Source organism: Protopterus annectens, chromosome 4.part0 (assembly GCF_019279795.1).
Source record: "Protopterus annectens isolate FY-2018-M chromosome 4.part0, PAN1.0, whole genome shotgun sequence".
NCBI lineage: Eukaryota > Metazoa > Chordata > Ceratodontiformes > Protopteridae > Protopterus > Protopterus annectens.
Genome location: NC_056733.1, coordinates 197929234 through 197953470, shown reverse-complemented (window position 1 = coordinate 197953470; position 24237 = coordinate 197929234). Strand labels below are relative to the sequence as shown.

Sequence of the window (24237 nt, the reverse complement as noted above, 5' to 3'; positions counted from 1 at the left end):
ACCCAAGGGATTTTCTTAAAGGCCTTCTTTAAGAAGCCATTTATCAGGGCCAGGAGCCCTTGCTGCCCTGCGAACCATCTACAGCTTGAAAACCGTCTGACAGAAGATTTAGGTCAAATTTGTAAACCCATCGCTTTTGGACATTCAACTCACTCCAACAGACTATCAAAACTGAGCTTCACATCCAGAACATAGCAGTGCATAAATTAAAATATTTCTCTCTGGTGTACTGCACTGAAATTCTAAGGTATGCCATTACTGATATGACCTGCCAACATCTTTTCCAGAGCTAGGCAGTCACCAGCCTGGCAAATGCAAGTGCTTGGTCCAAAAACTTCATCCCTCCCATCTTTTGTAAATGAGTACTTGCAGGGCCTTTATATCTTACCTAAACACCTTTACCTACACATGTGAAACTAAACAACTCATATCCTCCTCTCAAGCTCTTGAGACACTTAAAGATTTCCTCTCTGCCAAATTCTGCCTCTGGAAGACATCTGCACATCAAATGAAGAGAGTTAGTTCCCACTGAAACATCAATGAGATCCCAGAGTCCAAATCTTCCCTCCAAAACAAATTGTTTTACAAGGGCCTTCTTACCTTGCAAAGTGTCCAACTGTTATGCTAGGGTGGGAACAAGTACAATGGGCATATAGCCTTAATAAAAAGATCAAGTTGTGGTTAGTGCACTGCAAGTAGATCCAACATTAACTACAGAGGAAGCCAAATCAGAATTAATTCAACAAAAAAGGCTTACAGAACTAAGTTTATGTTTGGAGGAAGGTATGCAAAGTCCTGCCCTTCAAGAATTGTGACACCACATGTCTACTAGCTAAGTCTCTAATCACCTAGCTAACGTGCAGGATTTGACCATACCCCCCCCCCTTCAATCATACCAGTGCTTCCTTAGATCCCACACACTCAGTTCTTCCTGATTGGGGTCATAAAAACAAGCAGAAAAAAATGTAGATGTCAGAGCTTTGTACCATAACACCAGCATACACTTCTGTCAGCTCCCAATGTTTTCCTATCCCTGAAGTCTTTAGTAGCAGACAAGTACCCATATACACAAAAATATCACATTATGTACTCATTTGTCAAAGCACTGCAAAAAATTAAAACAGTATCTACTTGTTACCTTCGGTCTCCAGAAAACTAAAATGCACTTCTTCCTTTTTTGGGAGGGAGGGGGGGGGGGTTGATACCTTTTGATTGATATGTTTAAACCCCAACATGTTCCAAGAAACAATGTAATGGACCCTTGACTATACCCAGTTACAGGAAGTGGGGGAGGAGTATGGAAGGTACTTGCATCATGTACATGCATATGTTTCACTTAATTGTCTCAGATTTTAAGGGGCATCCCTGACTCAAATTTAGCTGTCCCACTTAATCCCCTCAAAAACTGGTGAATTTCACTTAATGACAATAGAGTTGCAGACTTTTTACTTCAGGAAACATTAATTTACATTCTCTTACTCTGCCAATGTCTCGCACTAATATCCCTAATATTTTACAAGTGTTCCTGATTTCTGGATTTATCCCAGATTCTGTTGATTTCTCCCTGACTGGCTGAGAAGTGTGTACAGGACTGCTGGATTACCGTAGACAGTGGTAACATTCTGTATCTGACACAAAATACAAAACTTAAGATTCCCTGGGTGGAGGCAGAATACCAAAGTAGGCATGTACCAACTATCCACACCCTCAACATCCCTGCAACCATCCATTCATTAGAATGGAAATCTGTCCAATTTTAGTGCTACAGACATTTCGGTAGGTAAAAAGTACAGTTTTGTACCTACCATAAATGTAGATGTCTGATAGGTATGCATCTGCAGTCCTAACATATGGGTTGTCCTGCCTCAGGCAGCCCTTCGGTCGGCCGGATTCCAAAGTCTGGGTCTGGCCTCGGCTGATGTCGCACTTCATCCGACGTCATAGCTCCTGGGGTATAAAGGCATCAGCAGACGCCATTTTCCTCAGTGTTTCTTGCCCCAGATGCCAGGTGCCCTCTAGAAAGGCTAAATTTGGATAAAGTAGAAATTCCAAACAGTAGAAAACAAAAGGTATATATACATATATACATACAACAAATACACCATAATAGATTCCCCCAGCTAGCTAAGAGGGGGGGGGGGGTAAGTACCCTAGGAATACCACAGAGGGGAAGGAGAGTGAGTAATCCTGACTGCAGATGCATACCTATCGGACATCTACATTTATGGTAGGTACAAAACTGTACTATGTCCTTCAAGGATGCATCTGCAGTCCTAACATATGGGTAGAATACCATAGCCAAACTGGGGGAGGAGGCACTAAGATAATGATAGTGTAGTTAAGATCCCTTGTAAAACTGCAGTTGCAAACCCTGCTCGGGATCTGGAGTATAAAGGAAGATTGTAATGCTTGGCAAATGTATGCACGGAGCTCCAAGTAGCAGCTTCTAAAATGTCTTTGGTAGCCACTCCTCGTAGGAAAGCTGTAGTGGTGGCTGTAGCTCTTGTGTAGTGAGGCCTGATATTTTCAGGAGTTGCCTTTCCATGAAAAGAATAACAGAATCAATCGAATGCAATTTCCTATCCATTTTGAAATTGTCTGTTTGGAAATTGCTTTTCCTTGCACTCCTGTTGCATATGCTACCAGAAGCTGGTCAGTTTTTCTGTTGGTCTTAGTTCTGTCCAGGTAGTAGCGCAGTTGTCTGTGCACATCCAAGGTGTGCAGTAGTTTTTCCCCCCTGTTCTGTGGGTTTGGGAAGAACGTAGGTAAATGAATAGCTTGGTTCAAGGATACTCTGGATACCACCTTTGGCATGAAAGTAGGATTGGTTCTCAGAGACACTATCCTGGTGAAAAATAAGGAAAGGCTGCACTGCCATTAGGGCCTGTAACTCGGATACCCTTCTTGCTGAAATGACTGCTAGAAGGAAGGCAGTTTTCCAAGATAAGAACTGTAAGTCTGCTGATGCTGCTGGTTCAAAAGGGGGGAGTGTCAATTTTTCCAGCACAAAATTGAGATCCCATGCAGGCAGAGGTGGTTTCCTTGGAGGTTTTACATTTGTGATCCCTCTTAGAAATTGTCTGAGGAGAGGTTGAGAGAAGATAGGAGGATCCATGTTGTACTCTGCTGAGATTGCTGAAGCATGAATCTTAATGGAAGAATAGGACAGGCCATTGTGGAACAGTTCTGCTAAGTATTCTAGGATGTGTGCAAGGTTAGCCAGTGTAACATCTGTTCCCTTTGATGCACTCCAAACGAGGAATCTCTTCCATTTGGCTGAGTATGTTTTCCTTGTGGAGGGTCTGCGAGCCTCCAGGATAATGTGCTTAACCCTCTGAGATAGAACCGGTTGGTTCTGCTTTATGCAATTTTCCAAGCAGTTAGCTGCAGTGTTTTCAAGTTTGGATGCAGGGTCTTTGTAGTTGTTCTGTTAGAAGTAAAGGCCATAGAGGTAGAGGCCATGAGTTCGTCAGAGACATGCTTCTCAGTAACGGGTACCAATGCTGCCTTTGCCAGTTTGGAGCAATCAGGATTACCTTTGGCTGTTACTCCCTGATCTTCAGTAGAACTTTGTGCATCAATGGTAGAGGTGGAAAGGCATAAACTGTCAGATCCCTCCAGCTGAAAGTAAGGGAGTCCACCCTCCAGGCTTGTGGGTGGTATTCTCTTGAGCAGAATTTCTTCAGTTGGTGGTTGAGTGGGGAGGCGAACAGGTCTATCTCTGGCATTCCCCATGTCTTTGTTATGGTTTTGAAGATGTCTGGATGCAGCATCCATTCGTGAGCATCCGTGGTAGTTCTGCTTAATCTGTCTGCTAGTGAATTTTCTTTTCCTGGAACGAATCTGGCCTGCAATTGAAAGTTGAGAGTCAGGCCTAGGTTCCACAGATCTACTGCCATCCGGCATAGAGGGTAAGAATGCGTGCCTCCCTGCTTGTTGATGTACCACATAACTGTGGTATTGTCCGTCCTTATCAGCAGGTGTCCGGAATGTTTTGAATGCCTCGATTGCATGCTTCACTGCCAGCATCTCCTTTAGATTTATGTGTAGATTCAGCTGGTCTTGGAACCATAGGCCTTGGATACACTTGTCTTCCATGTGAGCCCCCCAGCCTAGGTCTGAGGCGTCCGTGGTGATGGTCTGCCTTGGTTGTGGTTTGTGGAAAGGCAACCCTCTGTTTGTCTGGCAGGCCTGAGCCCACCACAGGAATTCTTGTTTCAGGCATGGAATTATTGGTATCATGGTTTCTAGGCTGTGTCTGTGTTGAGACCATACATTCCTTAGGTACCACTGTTACTTTCTCATATGCAGTCTGGCATGTGGGATCAAAATTATGCAGAATGCCATGTAACCCAGGGCCTGCAGGACTTTCCTTGCAGTAAGCTGAGTTTGTCTTGTCAATGCCATGAAGTAGAGTGGAAGTTGCTTTTGTTTTTCTTCTGTGAGAAAAGCCATCTGAGTTATTGTGTCCAACTATTCACCCAAAAATGTTATCCTTTGGGATGGCACTAGTCTTGACTTCTGTATGTTGACTGTGTATCCCAATGCTTGCAGTAGTTGTATGACATAGGTCAAATCCTTTATTATTTTTGTCTTGTTGTCCGCTTGTATTAGGCAGTCGTCCAGGTATGGGTAAATTTGAATTCCCTGAAGCCTGCAATGTGCAATTACTGATGCCAGGCATTTCGTGAATACTCTGGGCGCAGTAGATAAGCCAAAGGGCAATGCTGAGAATTGATAATGCTCTGATCCTGCAAGAAATTTGAGGTGTCTTCTGCAATCTGGTCGTATGGGGACGTGCAGGTATGCCTCCTTGAGTTCTAGAGTCACCAGCCAAGACTCCTTGCCCAACATGGGAAGAAGTTGCTGTAGGGTCAGCATCTTGAATTTCGGTACAATGAGATATGTGTTCAGTGCGGACAAGTAGAGTATAGGCCTCCATTGAGTTTCTTTTCTTGGTACAAGGAATAGTCTGGAGTAAAATCCTTGGCCTTGTTCCATAAATGGTACCTTTTCTATTGCTCTCATCCTTAGAAAGTTGGCGATTTGTTTTAGAGCCTCTGGCTTCTGGCTTGATAGAAGGTTTGGCATTCCTCTCTTTTTTGGTAAAGTGTGGAAATGAAACCTGTAGCCTTTGTCTATTGTTTGCAAAGTCCATTTGTCTCCTGTAATGCAATGCCAGTTTTTTGAAAATAAAGCTAACTTTCCGCCCAAGGGTGCTTCCAGTTGTGCCCCGGTAGGCGGAGTCAGAGCCAAGTCATTGTGTCTGTCCTGTGGAAGTGGTTGTAGCTGTGGTGGTACTCCTCTGGTTGTCAGGTTGCCACTGACGGCCCCTGTAGGCACCTCTTGATTGACCTCTGCCTCTTGGGCGTCTATTTCTGGCTCTCTGTGCTCTGGAGGTGTCTGGAAAGGACCAATTTTTTGAAGGCCAATTTCTGCTGAACCTCGGAGGTTGTACCTGCAGGAAATCCTTGACTGTTTGTACAGATTTTGCCTTTTCTTCCACTTTCTTGAGAACCTCCTCTGCAGGGGAGCCAAATAAACTTTGTTTCTCCATAGGAGCATCCAGGAGTTTTGACTTAACATGGTCTGGCAAGGTTTGCTCTTTTAGCCAGGCATGCCTTCGAATCACTGCTCCAGTCATAGCTGATCTAAATGAAGCCTCCAGTGCATCATAGCCACATTTTAAGAAATGATTACTGACCTGCTGTGAGTTGTGAATCCTGAAGTGACTTACGGTCTAAAGGTTCAGGAGAGGAAAGCTGTTTACTCAACTGATCTAACAAAAAATCCTGGTACTGAATCATGTGAAACTGACAGTTTAAAACTCTAGCAGAAAGAGTAGCAGATGTATAAACCTTTTTCCCCATCTCTCTAATGCTCTAGATTCTCTTTCAGAGGGTAGGGGGGTTTTAGCAGATGCCGCTGCAACACCCTTAGGGCCCTGAGAGATGGTCTCTGGGTCTGCAGCGTGGGCCTTATACAAGTGGAAGTGAGTATCCGGGACCCTGTAATATCTGTCAGGTTTGGCAGGGGCCGAGGGAAGAGAATCAGGTGCAGAACTGGCATCATTGTATGCATCAACAACTGATAGTACAGGTGGTATGGCTAAAGGCCTATGCTGTGGTAAGTGTAAAAAAGTCCTTAGCCTTTTCCTTGAATCTGAAAAATCCTGACCCTGCCACTGGAAGTGTTCCCTCATTGAGTGTAGGGTTTCTCCAAATGAAAATTCTTCTGGGGGGGGGGGGGGAGGCAGAAGGAATGGAGTCTTCTGCATCCGTATCCTCATAAGGAGAGTATGGTCCTTCTTGATGGTCTGATAACTCTGATCCATCCGAGGAATAGTCAGAGGAGAGAGGTTCAGGAGGTTCAGTCCTAGGCCTTTTTTCAGGAGGAGGTTGTGAGGCCCTGTCTGGGTGAGGTTGGGATCCCCTGATCAGAGAAATAAGGTCCTCAGCCAGGCTAAGAATCTGTGAAGAGGAGGAAGGCCTGTGAGAGGGAGCTTTAGCAGGTAAGGCCTTAGAAGATTTAGCTGCCTTAGCCCTGGAGAAGGCCTTAATAGACATAGAAGCAGGGGGCCTAGCTTCCCCACGTGCAGGAGTAGAGATGTCCAACGGGATGGTGTCTGACAATTCCTGTGTGCCTGCTTCTTCGGTATGAATTTCTGTAGCCGACTCAGCCGTGGCCTGTAAGGCCTCGGTCGTCGGAGGCATGCTTTCGGCCGAAGGAAGAACCGAGGACTCTGTTTCAGCCGAAACAGAGACACTCGCGGTAGGCCTAACCGTGGTTTCAGCCGAAACCGCGGGCCACGAGTGTCGGTCCTTTTCCTTGCGTTTTTTGGCTAAATGAGTAGTCTGAGTCTCCGACGGCATTTTATATGCAAAAGCGGGGCCAAAAAACTCTTCGGCAAACTCCGACCGACGTCTAAGTGTCCGTCGGTTGAAGGAAGCACAGGCTAAACAAGCTGCTACGTCGTGGTCTGGGCCTAAGCAAGGAAGGCAGTAAGAGTGGAAATCCTTATGAGATATTTGTTTCCCACAAGTTAAACAATTATTTACTTTGACATCGGCTGAGGCAAGAAAGAGTCCCCAACGGGGTACTTAGCTTTTTTAGAAGTCTTCGGTAGCTGAAATCTCTGGATCTGACCGACCGGCACTTGCGAACAGCTTCTGCTTCGGGCACCGCGCTGCAAGAAAGACTGAGGAAAATGGCGTCTGCTGATGCCTTTATACCCCAGGAGCTATGACGTCGGGTGAAGTGCGACATCAGCCGAGGCCAGACCCAGACTTTGGAATCCGGCCGACCGAAGGGCTGCCTGAGGCAGGACAACCCATATGTTAGGACTGCAGATGCATCCTTGAAGGACATCTAGAAAAAGCATTTTTCATAAACTGTGCATGCACATTTAGTAAACCACAAGACCTATTGAACCTAAAATTTGTTGAAAAATATACAAGTGTTAAACATTCAGATGCACACAGCCCCACAAAAACATGCTGCAACTTTGCATCAATTGCCTCTGCTGATAAAAGCATCTTGTACACTGCAACTGAGCCCATAAACCAGTTGAAAGCTCTGGAAAAAGCAAGTCAATTTTTTGTTAACTCAAACACTTGCTGTTAAGTTTGAGGAGTGCACACCACTATGACAAATGAAATGTAGCTTCAGACAGTGGTTGTATAAACATACAAGATGTGCCTTCTTAAGATTTAGATTTTTTGAAAGGATGGGTCATGCAAATAACTCCAATTCAGTCACTTCAAGCAAGCAATTCATCCATGGTGGCCAAAGTCTGGAAACTTATTTTCTGTGTATATTGAGAAGTTCAACTGCCTGCATACAATTCTAACACTTGAATCAGCACTCAAAACAATGCTGTTCCTTCCTTGCCTTACTCCCCCCCCTCAATACCGCTTTAAGGAGTGACTTACCACCATAACCTTTTTAGGCAGTCTCTTGTCCCTCAAAACAAGAAAACCAGAATGCCCTGTGGCATTTGCAGGAGCCATTAATTAGATGCTTCCAGGTAGCTTTCTACATCCCCAAGTTAAACACCAGAGAATTTTCCCCTCTGCACACAAACTGGGGAACATGGAGCAGAGACTTTGAAGTTGTATTCCTTGAACTGTTTCAGCACTACTCTTGCATGTGAAATACCACTCAAGAAAATATGCATCTAGATCCAGTTGTAAATGTAAACAAGTTTTCTCCCTGCTATCATAGTTGCTCCTGTAAATTTTGCCCTGCTGGAGGCTAATCACTCATGTATTAGGCCAGTATGATCGGCTCTTCAAGTGGTCTACTTTCAGATCCAATCCAATTTTTGAGTTCAGAAAAGGTTTACTCCAAGCTGGAGAACTGTGGCCAACAGCAAGTCATGTGCCTGTATGATTTGCCATAGTCTCAGACTGGTAATGTTCTATTGCAGCCATCTTCAATTGCAATCACTTCATTCTTCAACTGCTTCACATTCCACAAAACCTCACACATTGGATCTCAAATTGAGTTTATGGCAGTTGACCTCATTAAAAATCACATTCACGGACTCCATAACTGGCCTTCCCTGTCAAATGCAGCTTACTATTGACTGAGAAATACACCAGGCTATTCAAGTGCAATATTACCATCCCAGAACTGGAACCACTGGTAATGCATTGCTACACAGATGACTCTTCAAACCACCGATAAATCACCATTTTATTAGGAGAATGTAGAATAGACTACTTCAGCCAAACATCCATACTCCTGCACTTTCCTGAGCACAACACACCACTCCTTACTATTCCTGGAGAGGAAATGCCTCAATCTCAAAACTGAAAAAAATAAGTCAACAGCAGAGCTACGTTTTCCTGGGCTGGTAGAAAGCATTTGCAGGAATGGGGGGAAGCCTTTAAATTCAATCTAGCCTGAGGACATCATCTCCTTTACCAAAGTTTGTCTGTCTTTAATTATGGAAATTCAGCAGTTCTTGAAATAAGAAACTCATCAAGGAGGTTTGGAGAAGAGGGGGCTACTGCCTACATGCATACTGGAGAGATCTTCCTAACCTAAGTCTACCTTCTTCTCTGTGCCCACAAAGCCTTTTTGCCTAGAATGAACAATCTTGGATTTATTAGAGGGTAGTTCCTACTACACCTGAAGTGTGTGTGTGTGTGTGTGTGTGTGGTGGTGGTGGGGCGGCTAAGAAATAACTGCTTAACAGGTTCCACAGTCTTGCCCTTTCCCAGCTTCTTGAAAATGTTCTGAGGGGGGGGGGGGGCAAACAGCACGCCCTTCTCCAATCATGTACTGAATGACTGCTTCTTGATATTCAGCATGTCAAGATCTTGGCCTCAGTCCCAGGATCTGATGATTAAGTTCCAATATCTGGTCACTCTGCATCCTTTCTCCATGCCCTACTTGGGATTTTCTGGGGACTTCTGTTTCCTTCCATATAAAAACATGGTGGTGGTCTGGCTTCACAAATCTACATAAATTGTTTTAACCCTTCTCTTTGTAGCCCGAGTCACAGCTGAAAAACTGGCAAGGATAAGCACAAAGTGGGTGGGTTCGGCATAATGATAAAGGTCTTCACCTCAAACAAAAGATACAGGGTTAAATTCCAACTTCAGGATATTGGCTAGGCTTAAAAATGGCTCTTCAGGGCAGCCAGCGTAGCAGTTATGCATGAACATGTACAGCCTCAACTCATTACAATCAAGAGGAGATAAAAGCATGCTGCCTTCTTACTGTGGCACAGCTGTACCTGTACAAGCATCAGTGGTATGCCCACATTTCGTACAGATTATCCACCTTTATCTCATAGATTAGTACTAGGCTAATTGCCCTTGCGAGCCATTTTAAGCCTAGCCAATTATCCCTTGTGAGACTCAAACCCTGCACCTTGTTTCGAAGGCAAACACCTTAATCACTAGGCCACCCTCCTAACCCTCTCAACAGAAAGATTCCAAAAACGGGACTTAGAGGTGTGAAAGCCTTAGCATAGTCCTGACAGACAACTGATCAGTTTGTGGCAAAATACTTGACTGTGTAAGCAACTCTTATTACGCAGGCATCATTTCACATCAAGAATGGGGGAAACCAGCATCCCTCACTACAACTTCTCTGTACTTCAGAAGAGGAAGTAGACATTCACATGCAGTTAATTTCCACCGATAAGAAATTGTACTGCATCAGAGGCTCAACTGAGCACAGGCATCCAACTATGATCCTCCAAGTCAGGGTGAGAACGCTTGATCTTTCACCCATCCACTCACACCCGCTGAGTCATTCTGAAGCTGCCCCCTCTGGGGGAGGGGGGTAGCTCGGATAGCTATGGGGCAAAACTGCCAGACCTTAAGAACCCTTGCTAATTTGAGAGTCTGGAAGTGGAGGCTGGGCATCAAAGGACACTCAACCTTCCAACACTCACTTCTTTTGAAGGTCCTCTAAAACGTCCTGTGAAGCCAGCACTAACATGACATACTGAATACCTGCCTAAGCTCATACTTGGGATAGCCAATCATTATTCTGCAAAGTGCACATCATTCTACAAAGTGCATATACAACAGCCTTAGCATAAAAGCAAAGCAACCAAATTGTTAAAAAAAGAGCAGACCATGGAGCCCCACAACAAGTACAGCTGCCAGATTTATCCAGTGCCAGATCCACTAGGTATTACTGGAACCTGAACAAGCGGTACTTTAACTATGCCTCAAACTACAGAGCAACCTCTTACCTTCTGTATCTAAGGCCTAGAAAGTACAGTTGTGTACACTTACCATAAATGTAGATGTTAGAGTGTAGTCACTGTTGCAGTCATCGCACTTAGGTTATCTGCCTGCAGGTAGCCCTCAGTCGGCCCGAATACCAAGTCTTGGTATTTCTGCATAGCATGCTGTCGCTTCTTCCATGATGGCAGGGGTATAAAACATATAGCTGACGCAATTATATCAGTTTTGCCCCAGATGTCAGGAGCCCCCAAAATAGGAAGCAACGGCATGGTGTGGAACACCTCCAGTAAAAAGTAAACACCATAGCCATAAGATATGGCCAAAAAGAGTAAAGGTAGAAAGCACAGAGAAGTCAGGACTGCAACAGTGAATACACTAACATCTACATTTATGGCAAGTGTACACAACTGTACTATGTTCTTAGTGTTTCACTGTTGCAGTCATCACACTTGGGCTGATTCCCAAAGATGAGGAGGGGTGGAGACGAGAAGTATTAGGGGTGGCTAGCAGGCCTTGCAAGACTCGTGGCAAATCCAGCTCTGGATTTAGAAAAGACATGTAAGTGGTAATGCTTGAAGGTGTGTACAGAACTCCAGGCTGCAGCTTCCAGGATGTCCCTGGGAGGGACTCCCCTGAGAAATGCTGTAGAGGTTGAGGTAGCCACTGTGGAATGTGTTTTGATCCCCTGTGGGATAGGTTTGCCATGGGTTTTGAAGCAGAAATGGAAGCAGTGTGCTATCCATGTGGAAATGGTTTTCTTTGAAATGGCCTTTCCCTCTGCCCTGTAGGAAAGCTGACCAGCAGCTGGTCAGTTTTTCTGAAAGGCTTAGTCCTGTCAAGGTAGAACCTGAGCTGTCTTGTGCACGTCCAAGGAGTGCAGGAGCCTTTCCCCTTTATTCTGAGGATTAGGGTAAAAGGTTGGTAAATGGATGGATTAGTTTAAAGCCACACTGGATACCACCTTGGGCATAAATTATGGGTTAGTCCTGAGGGAAACCCTGTCCGCATGGAAAATAATGAAGGGTTCCACAGCCATAAGAGCCTGTAACTCAGGCACTCTTCTTGCTGAAGTGATGGCTAGAAGTAAGGCTATTTTCCAAGAGAGGAATTTTAACTCTGCTGTAGCAGCAGGCTCAAAAGGGGGAAGCATGAGCTTCTCTAGTACAAAGAGAAGGTCCCAGGCAGGAGTGGGTGCTCTAATTTGGGGGGTCTTAAGTTTTCAGCTCCTCTAAGGAACTGTTTGATCAAAGGGTGAGAGAAGAGGGGTGGCTCAGTACTGTAATGAGCTGAGATGGCAGAGGCATGAATCTTAATTGATGAGGACAGGCCTTTGTGGAGTTTGAGTGAAAGTGAGTCCCTTGTGGTTGCAAGCCTCTCCCCACGAAAGGAACTCGGTCCTTAGACAAGGAATGATACGAATCTGTGTTTCAAGGTCCTGAAAATGTTGACACCAGAGGCTTAAGTACCATTGAAGTTTCCCCATTTGCAGTCTTGCATATGGAATTAATAGAATACATGAGGCCATGAACCCTAGGGCTTGTAGTATTTTTCTTGAAGATAGCTGGGTTTTGATTGCCAGTAGTTTGAAGTAATTTCTCAAATAAACCTGCTTTTCTGGAGTGAGGAATGCCGTCTGGGAAGTTGTGTTCAAGCTTGCTACCAGGAATACAATCTTTTGGCTGGGTACCAGGTGTGATTTCTTTTCATTGATGGTATACCCCAGAGAAGTCAGAATTCTCTTCACAAACGTCAGGTGCTGAAGTAGCAATTCCTGGCTGTCCGCCTGAATCAGGCAATCGTCCAAGCATGGGTAAATTTGAATAGTTCTCTGCCTGCAGTATGCAATGGCTGGAGCCAGGCACTTTGTGAATACCCTGGGCAGAATAGATGAGCCAAAGGAAAGTGCAGAAAACTGATGGTAAATGGAGCCTGCTCTGAAATGTAGACATTTCCTGCAAGATTCCCTTATGGGGATGTGCAGATAAGCTACTTTTAAGTCTAGCGTGACCAGCCAGGAGTCCATTCTAGCATAGGAAGCAGCTGCCGGAGTGTAAGCATTTTGAATTTTGGTACCATAAGGAAGGTGTTGAGAATGGATAGATTCAGGAGAGGGCGCCAAGAGTTCTCTTTTCTGGGCAACAGGAACAGTTTGGAGTAGAAACCCTGTCCCCTTTGCTCTATTGGAACAGGTTAAATAGCTCTGACACTGAAGAGAACGTACTTGCTTTTGGAGCCTCTGCCCACTGGTTTGGAGGAAGGACTGGCAACCCGCTTGGGGTTGGCAGTGAGTGGAAGTAGAATCTGTACCCATGTGATACAATGTTTAGGACCCATTGGTTCTGGGTAATGTACTTCCAGTTTTTTGCATGCAGGGTGAGTTTTCCTCCTAGGGGTGCAAGTACTTTGGGCATGGCTGGGAAGGATGACAAACAAGTCATTGTGAACTTTTTCCATAAGGGGGTGGCTTACCACTCCCTGTTTTTGAGGTGGGAGCACTCCATTGTTTAGATCTCTGCATACCCTGAGAACGTAGTCTTTGTGGTCTGCTGCCCCTGTGTTTGGACTGGGAAGATCTGGGAGAGACTGGAAAGGACCAGTTTTAGAAGGCCAATGCCTACTGAATCTAGGTGGCTATACCTGCAAGAAATCTTTAACAGTTTGCATACATTTAGCTTTTTCCTCCATCTTTAAGAACTTCCTTTGCTTTTGTGCCAAACAAACATTCTTGGTATAATGGAGCATCTAGTAATTTTACTTTGACATGGTCTGGCAGGATTTGTTTCTTCAGCCAAGCATGCTTTCTCAGTACAGACCCAGTGACAGCAGTCCTGCAAGATGCTTCTAAGGCATCAAAACCACACTGCAGAGTAGGTTTACCAACTTGGTTTGCAGAGTGCATTAACTCTTGTACATCTTTATTTTCTGTACAATCAGGAATCAACACTTTGTTTAATTAGTTCTATAATATGCTGCTGGTACTTCAACATGTGAAACTGGCAATTGCCCTGATGGCAAGAGTTGCAGAGGTATTATACCTTCTTATCCAATCTGTCTAAAGTCCTAGAATCCCTGTCTGAAGGGGTAGGATTTTTGGCTGTAGTAGCCTTAATACCTTTAGGTCCCTGGAAAATGGTCTCTGGATCCGCAGTGGGATTTTTAGAGAGAAATTTGAGAGATTCAGGTACTTTGTAGTACCAGTTAGGCTTTCTAGGAGCTGGTGGTAAAGTACCAGGGGTAAGACTTGATTCCATGAAGACGTCTACAATATCCAGGACAGGGGGTATAGCTAGAGACCTGTGCTGATGCAAGTCTAAAAATTCTCAGAGTCTCTTTTTGGACTGTGGGCAGTCCCGACATTCCCAGCAGAAATGCTCTCTTAAGGTATGCAAGGTTTCACTGAAAGAAAAGTCCTCTGGAGGGGAGACAGAGGGAATGCAATCCTCTGCATCTGAATCCTCATAGTAGATAAGGGTATGTTCCTGGTAGAGGGATCAGTCATCGGACTCGTGGTCTGTAGAATCAGAAGGTAAATCAATTCCTTGCCTTTTAGAGGGGGAAGGCTGGCTTCCCCTAGTTAAAGTAATAAGGTATTCAGCCATTCTAAGCATTTGTTTCTGTGGCATGGGAGCTTGAGAATTCGCTTTGGTCGGTTTCCTAGGTGTAGTGCAAACTCTGGGCCTGAGAAACTCGGTAGTTTTAGTCAGAAATGAAGTAGTCTGTTTAATACGAACATTGAAAGGTCTGAATGTACCCTCAGAAGCCAGTGCCTGCACAGCAGCTCCGGACCCATCCAAGGTAGACATCCCCAGGTTCCATAGTCGAAGAAGCATCTTGCGGCATACCGGACCCCGAATGGGTCTCAGTAGAGGCCTGTGAATCTGTAAAAGCAGGTATCAGGGGCTGCAAAAGCACCTCACCAGGTACTGGCGGACTGGTGGCTAGCTTAAGGAATCTTCGTTGGCAGTTTTTGATTTATGTCTTATCCTTACTTTTTTTGGAAGATCGGTAGTCGGCTGGCTTATCGAAGTCATTTCGGAATACTGAGAAAGTACAGTTGTGTACACTTACCATAAATGTAGATGTTTGAGTGTATTCACTATTGAAGGCATTACATTTGGGTTATCTGCTTGCAGGTAGCCCTCAGTCGGCCTGATTAAAGTCTTGGGTCCTGGTCGGGTGCTGTCCCTTCTTCCATGATGTCAGGGGTATAAAACATGCAGCAGATGCCATTACATCAGTTTTTCTTGCCCCAGATGACAGGTGCCCCCTAATGGGAAGCAATTAAATATAAAAGCACAAATCTATACCTCCAACAAAAAAGCAAATACACCAAAAAGGCTTTTAAGCATAGTAAAGGAAAGTAGAGGTATAGCCAAAAGAAGTCAGCGGGCTGGAGCGAGGGTAACAAGAATTGCAAAAGTGAATATACTCTAACTACATTTATGGTAAGTGTACAAAACTGTAACATGTTCTTAGTGTTTCACTGTTGCATTCATTACATTTGGGTAGACTCCTAAAGCTATCGTTGGGAGGAAGAATTTAGATAGCATTAGGGCCAGCTATAAGGCCCTGCATGACTGCAGTGGCAAAGCCAGCTCTGGATTTAGAAAAAATTGGCAAATGATAATGCTTGGTGAAAGTATGTGCAGAACTCCAGGTAGCAGCTTCTAGGATGTCCCTGGTAGGGACGCCTCTGAGAAAGGCTGTAGAGGTAGATGCAGCCCTGGTGGAGTGAGGTCCGATCCCCTGTGGGGATAGGTTTTCCATGGTACTTACAGCAGAAATGAATGCAATGGCTTATCCATTTAGAAATGGTTTGCTTTGAAATAGCCTTCCCCTCTGCCCCTGCAGGAAATGCCACCAGCTGTTCAGATTTCCTTTGAGGTTTAGTCCTGTCCAAGTAGAATCTAGGCTATCTGTGCACATCTAAGGAATGCAGAATCCGTTCCCTTTATTCTGTGGATTGGAAAAGGCTGGCAAATGAATGGACTGATAGAGCCACACTGGACGCCACCTTGGGCATGAAGGATGGATTGGTTCTGAGGGACACCCTGTCCGCATGAAAGATGATGAAAGGCTCCACTGCCATAAGGGCCTGTAATTCAGATACCCTTCTAGCTGAAGTGATTGCTAAAAGGAAAGCTGTTTTCCAAGAAAGAAATTTTAAGTCTGCAGTAGCAGAGGCATGGATTTTAATGGAAGAAAAAGAAAGGCCCTTGTGAAGCATCTCAGTTAAGTACTGGGAAATCCGAGGTAAATTGGGCGCTGCTGTGCTCATCCCTTGAGATTGGTTCCAGGCACAGACTATTCCATTTTCCAGCATAAGATTTTCTAGTACTAGGCCTCCTTGCCTCTAAAATGATATCCATCACAGGTTTGCTGAGGGATGGTAAAGGAGAGATTAAGTAATTAGCCAGGCTGCAAGGTTCAGTGTTAGAAGCTGAGGGTGCAGAATTTGGTGCTCCTGCTGAGAAAGCAGGGAAGGAGTCTGAGGCAGGTGCCATGGAGATAACAGTGACACTGCACAGGAGGGGGTACCAGTGTTGGCGCGGCTAGTCTGGAGCAATCAAAACCATCCTTGGTTTCTCCAGTTTGATTTCTAGCTTTTTTCAAGCTTGTAAAAGCGGCTGACTCAAGAGCCGATGGATCGGCTCCAAACCCATGTGTAAGAATGAATGGCGAGATTGAACAACTGCACATCCTCAGTTTTTGCTTGCCTGTTCCTTTTATGGTGGTGAATTTGTCATTTGAACTTTACCTAAAAAAGGCACTATAGGGGCAGCAAGAGCCTTTGCCAGTATCTGGAATCCCAGGGGTGATAGGTGCATGCCATCTCTGGCAAAGCATTATGGTTTGTCGACCATGTAATCCCAGGCAGACAGATACTGGATCCCCTTAGAATGACACCAGACGCTTAGCCAATTGAAGTCAATCATTTTGTCCTTGTACTGCGGTATCATTCTGGGTGATGGCAGGATGCTACTCAGGGCTAGGGTCATACCTGCCTGGGCTACAAGATCAGAGAGCTCTTCCATGTCCTTTATTATAGTCCAGGGAGGTAAGTCTCAGGTTGTTCACACCAACATGGACAATCACAGAGTCATATTTGTACTTGTTGTGGTGTGACCCGAGTGCGTGTGTTAGGTGGCAGATCATGGCACCAGACAGGCAGCTGACAGTAACCTTATTGTTTAGCCTGGTGAGTGGGACATCAGTATGCCTGACTATAGAGTCACCTATGACTAGTGTGTTGGGTACATTTTGCCTTATGGGCTGTGGTTAAGTGGCACACAGTCTGTGGGCTGTGTCATTTGGGTTGTGTTAGTGGGAGGTGGTTGCTTGCGTTTCTGCTTTGGAGGTCTCTGTTGCTTGAGCAGATTATTATTGAGAGCCTCTGCGAATGTTTTTGTGTTTCTATGCAAGGATTTTGGTGGTGTAGGTTTAGTGGGACTATGTGATGAGTGGGGTGTCGTGCAAGTGTTTACCTTCTCTCCTCTTGACTGTCAAGTGCAGTCTTGGCTGGAGAGAGCTTTATCTACAGTTTGGCTAGATAAGTGCATCTCTCACAGGTTGTAGTGTTGGGTGGTAGGAGGAAAGGGTTGTCTGTGTGCATGAGGTAATTGCTACATTGCCCCAAGATGCCCAGATTCATCAGATAGACAGGAGAAAACACTGGGAGCTGACCCTTGGACATGCCTGAATAAAAAAATAAATTTTCCTCTAGACAAGTGAGGAAAGCGAGTACAAGAGCTGTTTTTCTCCAAGCAAGTGAGGAAGTACAGAAACTGTTTTCCTCTAGGTAATGAAGGTAATGAAGGTTGAGTGCTGTAGTAATTTGTAGTCTATTTAGTGCTTACAAGTTCTGAACAAGTGCTGAGCACGGATAAGCAAATTCAAGTGCTAAAACTAAGAATCTGGATCTTGTTGTAGAAAGGCTACCTAGTGCTTACCACTCCCACTGATAAGCTAGAAGGCTTCCCTCCAACACAGAAAGGCTTGGGGGCACAGAAGCTTACACACAGTCCTGGATACAGCAAATCTGTATCTGGACTAAACTAGTTACAGGGAAGGTGGGAACAAGCGCAAACGCAGGCTTTTAAACCAGAAAGCTGAAAGAGATGGAAAAACTGTCCAAATGGCCAATAAACTACTGGTCAATTCCTGCCTCAGACAAGCAGAGAAAGTTTGGAACTATCTGAATGAATGGTCAGTGTCTCATTTCCATTCAAAGTCATTTCGTACCAGCAGAAAAAAACCCCACTCATTCCTCCTCATCAAAATAAGTAACAGACAAGCTACAACCACAGTTAAGATACAACTTAGATCACGAGATGTACAGTTGTTTTTTTTTTTTGGCCTTTTAAAACTCTGCATCTGCAGTAAATGATGAAAAGGTACATTCAAATCAGGTCTGGGTCAACTTGGCAGCCCTAGCAGCACACTTTATATAAAAAAGCTAGAAGTTGCATCTCAGGGGAAAGGGATCTCCCCTAGAGTAACTTTAGTCAACAAATGTGCACTTTGGCAAAAGCTGTGTATATTCAGAAAAATGGCCACCCTGGTAAGTCTGACTCATCACCTATTCAAGAATTCTTGCACAAAGCTACAAGACCCAGAAAAAATGGATCCACTGCACTTGCTTTACTGAGCACAAATCCAAGTATGCGTCTCAGTTGTGGGACAGTGATGAAACAGGCAGCAAATTAAAGTCAAAGCCAAGGAAGTCCTAAAAAAAAAAAAAGAAACTGTGAAAGACTTCCAAGATCACAAAAATGTAAACATCTGCAGTCTACAGTGACCTTGAAGAACGACAAAATGAGCAGTGTCGCTTCACAGCAACAAAGGAACCTGCTAAGCTGAAGAACGAAGACAGGAAATGTTACTGCAGGTCTACAGAGTGCCCTTCAGACAGAATATTCTCCATCCCAACAGTTCCTAACAGAAATAGGAAGCTGAACTAGAAAACGTTACGTATGTAAATGTGACTTGATGCTAAATAAAGCCAAGCAGCTTTCCTTTCTACTTTTAATCAGGAACACACCACTGCTATATAAGGGCTAAAGGAGGCAGAGCATGACAAACAAACATATTAACACAAGACAAGGCACTGAAAAGTTTGAACAGCTGCAAGTGTGTTATCGTCACCTGGGAAACAAAACAACTCGCAGAAATGAGCAGTGTGATCTGTCAGCATCTAAAACCCTGCTTAAAGTAATTATGTATTTTAAACAAAAACACATCGGTTATTCACACTGCTCGCTTCCTAGTATATCTTTATAACATAAAAAGATTCCCCACAATTTTCAAACAAAAGTTCACCAAAAGCTACTTCTACTGCAACTTGTCAAAAATACCATATTTGATTTTAGAACTTAAATTTTAAGAACAGCAAAAAAAGTCCAAGATTCTTCTGGAAGTCTACTACTTTCAAACTAGCTACTACACTTTACAGAAACACGGGATAAAAAAAAAAACATCTATAGTTGCAAGCTACTACAACAAGCAGCAAATGTAACATTAAATTGAGAGCCCTCCATGGAAAAACCACAAATCGGGCTGCAACTCTATTTTCCAGAACCAATAAAGGGATATAGATGGAGGACCAGGATTTAAATACATCTGCATTGACAGGCATACATCCTTCATTAACACACACACACGGTTTAAGATCACCACAGATATGAAGTGTCCATGAAGGCTACAAATCAAGTCCATTTAAGAGAATGACTGGGGAGGGAGTGGCACATCGTGAATGGGTAGCATTTTAAGGGAGCTTTGGATGCCTTACCAAGGAAAACTGAAACCAGATAAATACTTTTGAATCTCCCACTTTTTACATTCTTGTAGCTAACTTAACGTATACAGCACTAGAAGGATGAGCTGGATTACTGAAGTGTGCCTTTCATAAGATCATACCATTCTCCATCTAAAACAATTTCAGAGCAAACAGAACATTTTCCAATCAGCATACCAAGAAAACTACACTCTGGATACAGTAATTATGGGAAATAAATGTTAAACAAATCTACTGTTTGCATTCTTACTGATGCTGTATGTACTTTACTTATTAGGGGATGAGGAAGGCTCCAAAAGAGAAGCTCCACTAGAACCTTTATTCAACAAGCAGCTGAAAAAAAAAGGCTGATCTGAGAAAGAGGCTATAACTGACCATCTACTTCATGTTTTGTACTTTGAAGAAAATGGGGCAAGAGTAAATGGAGCTGGTTATAGGTTTGACCTCTAGCAGAAGCCATCTTGTAAATGAAAGCACTAGCAGTTAAGCAGGACAGCGCAGTACAGCAGTATTCATGCTTCAACCCCCCCCCCCCCCATCCTTGCATAAACATAGGATGTTGGCAGGGGAAGGGTTATAAGAAACAATCCTTCACCACTAACTAGATTAAAGCCAATGCCCTCTATGGCCATCCGCAACCCCACAGATATCAGTAAAACTGGGCAAATCTTTCTTGAATGTGTAGGCTGCCCCATTCTGTAGAGATGATGCTGACTAACAGTATACTAAGGGAATTAAACTTAAATGTGCATGGGTGCAAGGGAGAAGGATCCCACTCTACAGGAGGTGATATGTGCACGACTGAAAGGTAAACCAAACAGCAGAAGACAAAGTCAAACCGTTTGCTGCTACTGAGACAATATCATCGCACATAACCACTGAGGCTGGCTCAGTACAATAGTAGTGATGTTGAGCAAGAATTTTAGGAAAAGTGACTGGGCAATGGTCATACCTCTCAACCGCTTAGAGCAAGAAATCTGGGCAAAGTCATAAATAAGAGAGGACTAAGGCCGCAAAACAGGGATATTTTTTTAAATACTGCTCTTTCATACTTAAAGTTGAAAGAACAGATTTTTCATTAGCATACATTTTCTAGAGAGTATGAAGCCTAAAACTCAAATGTTTGTCACTTTCCCAACTTCAGTTTTTAATGATGTTCCACTATTTTTCCAGAATTTCATGAAAACAGACCACAAATATGAGGCAAAAAGTGGACATTCTGTGAAAAATCTATACAGTTGAAGAGGTATGCTTATGGTTCTCTCAAGTTTCCCAGTGGAAGACTGGGTTACTACAATGTGCCACTTAACCAATTCTACCATATAATCCTGAAAGAACTGCATAGAGAAAGCATATGATCATAATCACCTCACATTTTATGCAGGTGGCAACCTAAAAAAACTGCTCTAGTACAGTGACTTCAGGGACCCTCTATGCAGCTCTCTTCTCCAACAGGTAGGTGAAATTTGCAAACAGGTAGTCACTACAGTCACAAGGTCAGTAAAGGAGTAAGCTTAAAGTCTATTACAATTACTTCCTTAAACATATATGCAGCTAAGTTGTACTTTTAAGGTACTCAAGACATCACAGCAGCTGGATGCAGACAGCTGCACTGAGGGAAAGTGGAAGGTTTCTGTCAAGTGTGGGAGACTTTCATACTGTTTTGCTAAAGACCGTCCCCACCAATGTTAAGGCTGGTTTTATGGAAAGAAAGCAGTCAACATCAGGTTATCTGTACTGACTAAAGATATTCCATAACCATTTCTTACACCCCCCCCTTTCAGGTGTATTAGTTTTGTTCAGCAAGTGGATAGGCAGCTCCCTTTCAGGGAGCTAGTGCACTTTCAGCTTAGAGCATGAAGCATATAACAGAAAAGGTGGAACATGTAGCTAAAATGTAATTTTTAGTATTCTATCACAACTCACTTTATGAAAATCATTCTAGGGCAGCCCTGTTCAAGGAAATAAATCAAGAATAGTCACTTAAGGAAATTTATCCTTGGATCAGTATGGTTTCACAGGTTCATACTCTTAACACAGCCTAGCAGAATCAGACTAAGTACATACTACAGGACACAATTCTCCCCCCACCAAAAAAAAAAAAAAATTCCCTTTACAACTCATTCTCCCAAGCTTCACGAAGCTAAAGCACATTAGTATAAGTGACATGGGAGAGGAAGCAAAGGCTGCAAATCATGAAAACTCAACAAAATCGGATTACCATGTACAAAATTCCCACAACTGGACAAGTAAAATTGTTTTTCACAGCATTCAGCAAACATTAAAATTGTTCCTTCACAGTAGACATGAAGGCTAAGGGAGATGTGAGTAAGTTAGGACTGCTCACCTGACAGGTAGATTGTGTTCAACCGGACCTTTCCAGCTCGGATAAATCTTCCCACCTGTTCTAGATCACTCTGCCTAATATGGTCCTGGAATACAATATCATTGGGAAAGTGTACAGTTTTCAATGGCCTCCTGGAGTTGGTGGTTCTGTGCTTAGACACAGATGTTTGATAATACTTCATCCTGAAATTTATTAGAATAAAATCCCCACCTGAAATGTAGTAAAAAATCTTGCAGTCTGTACTAGTGCAAATTTTTCTACTATCAAGACTTTGTCAACCATCAACAGTCTGGCTTTCAAGTGCACTAGAAATGTTCAGGGCATCACACAGATACAAAGCAGTCTTCTCTTGTCCAACTAGTAACTACTGCAATTACAGCCTGACACTCATTTATGCATTTCCAAAGTTCTATTTTAATGCCCATTACCTCACAGTAATGTAGTAAAGTCCACACTGTGCTGAAACATCCTACCCACCCCCATTGCACAAGCACAGCTGCCATTAAACACGTTTCACAGTTCAAATGACAGCTAAAATGTTGGAGCTCTAATCAGCAAGAAAGTTAACAGCAACTCTACACAGCAGTGGTAAATCTGTTCCATTCTAGAAAAGTGAAACCATGATCAGAAGCATAGATCTTTTCTGACCTTTCCCCACAGACATCAGATCAGGTCTGTAGTGTGAGTGTGTGTGGTGTTTGACACCTAAAAATGTTAGGGCATCCACTAAGGCTTAAAATGATGAGCAAAATATCCCCAAAACATTCAGGTATTAACCGCAGAGATGAAAGAACCCACACTGCAACCTTTGAATTGCTACAAATACTGGCAGAGATAAAAGCTTTTCAAAAACTATGCATGTTTGAAACAAACTGAAGACTTAACACTAAATAATTCAGAGCCATAAAAAGTTAGTTTTTTGAACATTTTATTTGGCCAAGGGTACTGTTCTGCTCCCAGCTGGAATGTGTTTGAATGTTCTTTATCTGGAGCCTGTCTGAAACCCACCCACTTCCCATTCAATTACTCCCTCCATATCCCAGACACTAACTGCACCCCCCCCCCCCCCACCAATTATACTCAATAGCTCTGGACATCTTCCAAGCTCTTGTTGAGGAAAGCAGGAGCAGCAGATAAAGAGAAGAGTTAAGTGCCAAACGAGCTCAGCCTTGTACAACACAAACTGCATTGTTATCCCTGAGGTGTTAAATCCCAGTGTTCCCCTAATGGATCACCCACCTACAACACAGTAATAAATACTCCCAGGCAACATGTCTGGAATAACAGCTGAACAGCTGGCCAACAGGCCACCAAAATGGAACTTGATGCACGATGCAATGGACTGCTACTTTATCGATTAATACTAGTGTACCCTTAACACTGCTCCAAGTTGCATTTTGGCAACACCCATCTCCCAATCAAAGGAGGACAACATTTCACTTAGGATATGGTCGCAACCACATCTACCCCTTACAATGATGCAATTTATCTGATGAGCCTAAATAGTTATGCATCTCTCCATTCATCTTTTGCAAAAGGGTCAATAAGTGGCCCAATAACTACAAACCTTTCACAGCAGGCAGCTCACGCTTGGCACTTTTTTACAAAACAGTTTACACAAAAAAGTTGTCTGGTTTCCTCAACATATTTCCCTGTCAAACATAAGGGGAAGGAAAGAGAAAAGGCAAATTCCAATTAGTTACAAAAAATATTAATAAAATAACTCACATTAAACAAAAATCCCAAAAAAGTCACCATGCTGTCCATGTGACTACAGCTACAGGATCATGAAGATATGCATCCCCTTCACAGGGACTGAACAGCAAAACTGGCATTTCATAAAAAATGGATAACTGTTAAACAGGGCCATAGTTGAGTCAAATGCCCTGGTTTTCCCATTTCAACCATTTTGTTGTTCTACACCATTTGTCTTCTTCCGGGTTTTGCTGACAACATGGAAACTGAAGTGTAGTTTTTTTTTTTTTTGGGGGGGGGAGAGCAAGTCCTTTATAATTCATCTTTCAGATTGATATCCTCCTCATCATCCACCTCAGGCTCTTCAGTTTCTTCCAAATCTTCTAAATCCTGTTAAAAAAAAAAAAAAAAAAAAAAAAAAAAAAATTAGTGACAAAAAAAACAGACTGTAGCACCTACCCTACTTTCTGTAGTACTGTACATGAAACTCAAATGAGAATCACTGTAATTACACAATGTCAGACTAGTGTCATGCTGTTGTACCCGTAACATATGGGAATTAGCCAGAGGCATGTCCACCTGACTAACCATATTACCATAGCTGTTCTTATGTCAGAGGACAGGCTAACATCCCTCAGACACATTCCAGTGTTCGGATAAAAGCCATGACTACCTTTGCCACCTTTTTC

At 43.5% G+C, this 24237-nt stretch overlaps 2 protein-coding genes across 2 annotated transcripts in view; both read right to left on the bottom strand.

Annotated features, from left to right (window-relative positions):
- PPP1R27 (protein phosphatase 1 regulatory subunit 27) overlaps nt 1–22637 on the bottom strand; it is a 275527-nt gene extending 252890 nt beyond the window's left edge. Inside the window, exon 1 of the mRNA XM_044068199.1 lies at nt 21854–22637. Within this exon, the coding sequence (XP_043924134.1) occupies nt 21854–22034 (181 nt within the window). The 5' untranslated portion in view covers nt 22035–22637. The remainder of the gene's footprint in view (nt 1–21853) is intronic.
- A 127-nt stretch (nt 22638–22764) lies between these two features.
- P4HB (prolyl 4-hydroxylase subunit beta) overlaps nt 22765–24237 on the bottom strand; it is a 366012-nt gene continuing 364539 nt past the window's right edge. The window contains exon 11 of the mRNA XM_044068198.1: nt 22765–23938. Within this exon, the coding sequence (XP_043924133.1) occupies nt 23861–23938 (78 nt within the window). The 3' untranslated portion in view covers nt 22765–23860. The remainder of the gene's footprint in view (nt 23939–24237) is intronic.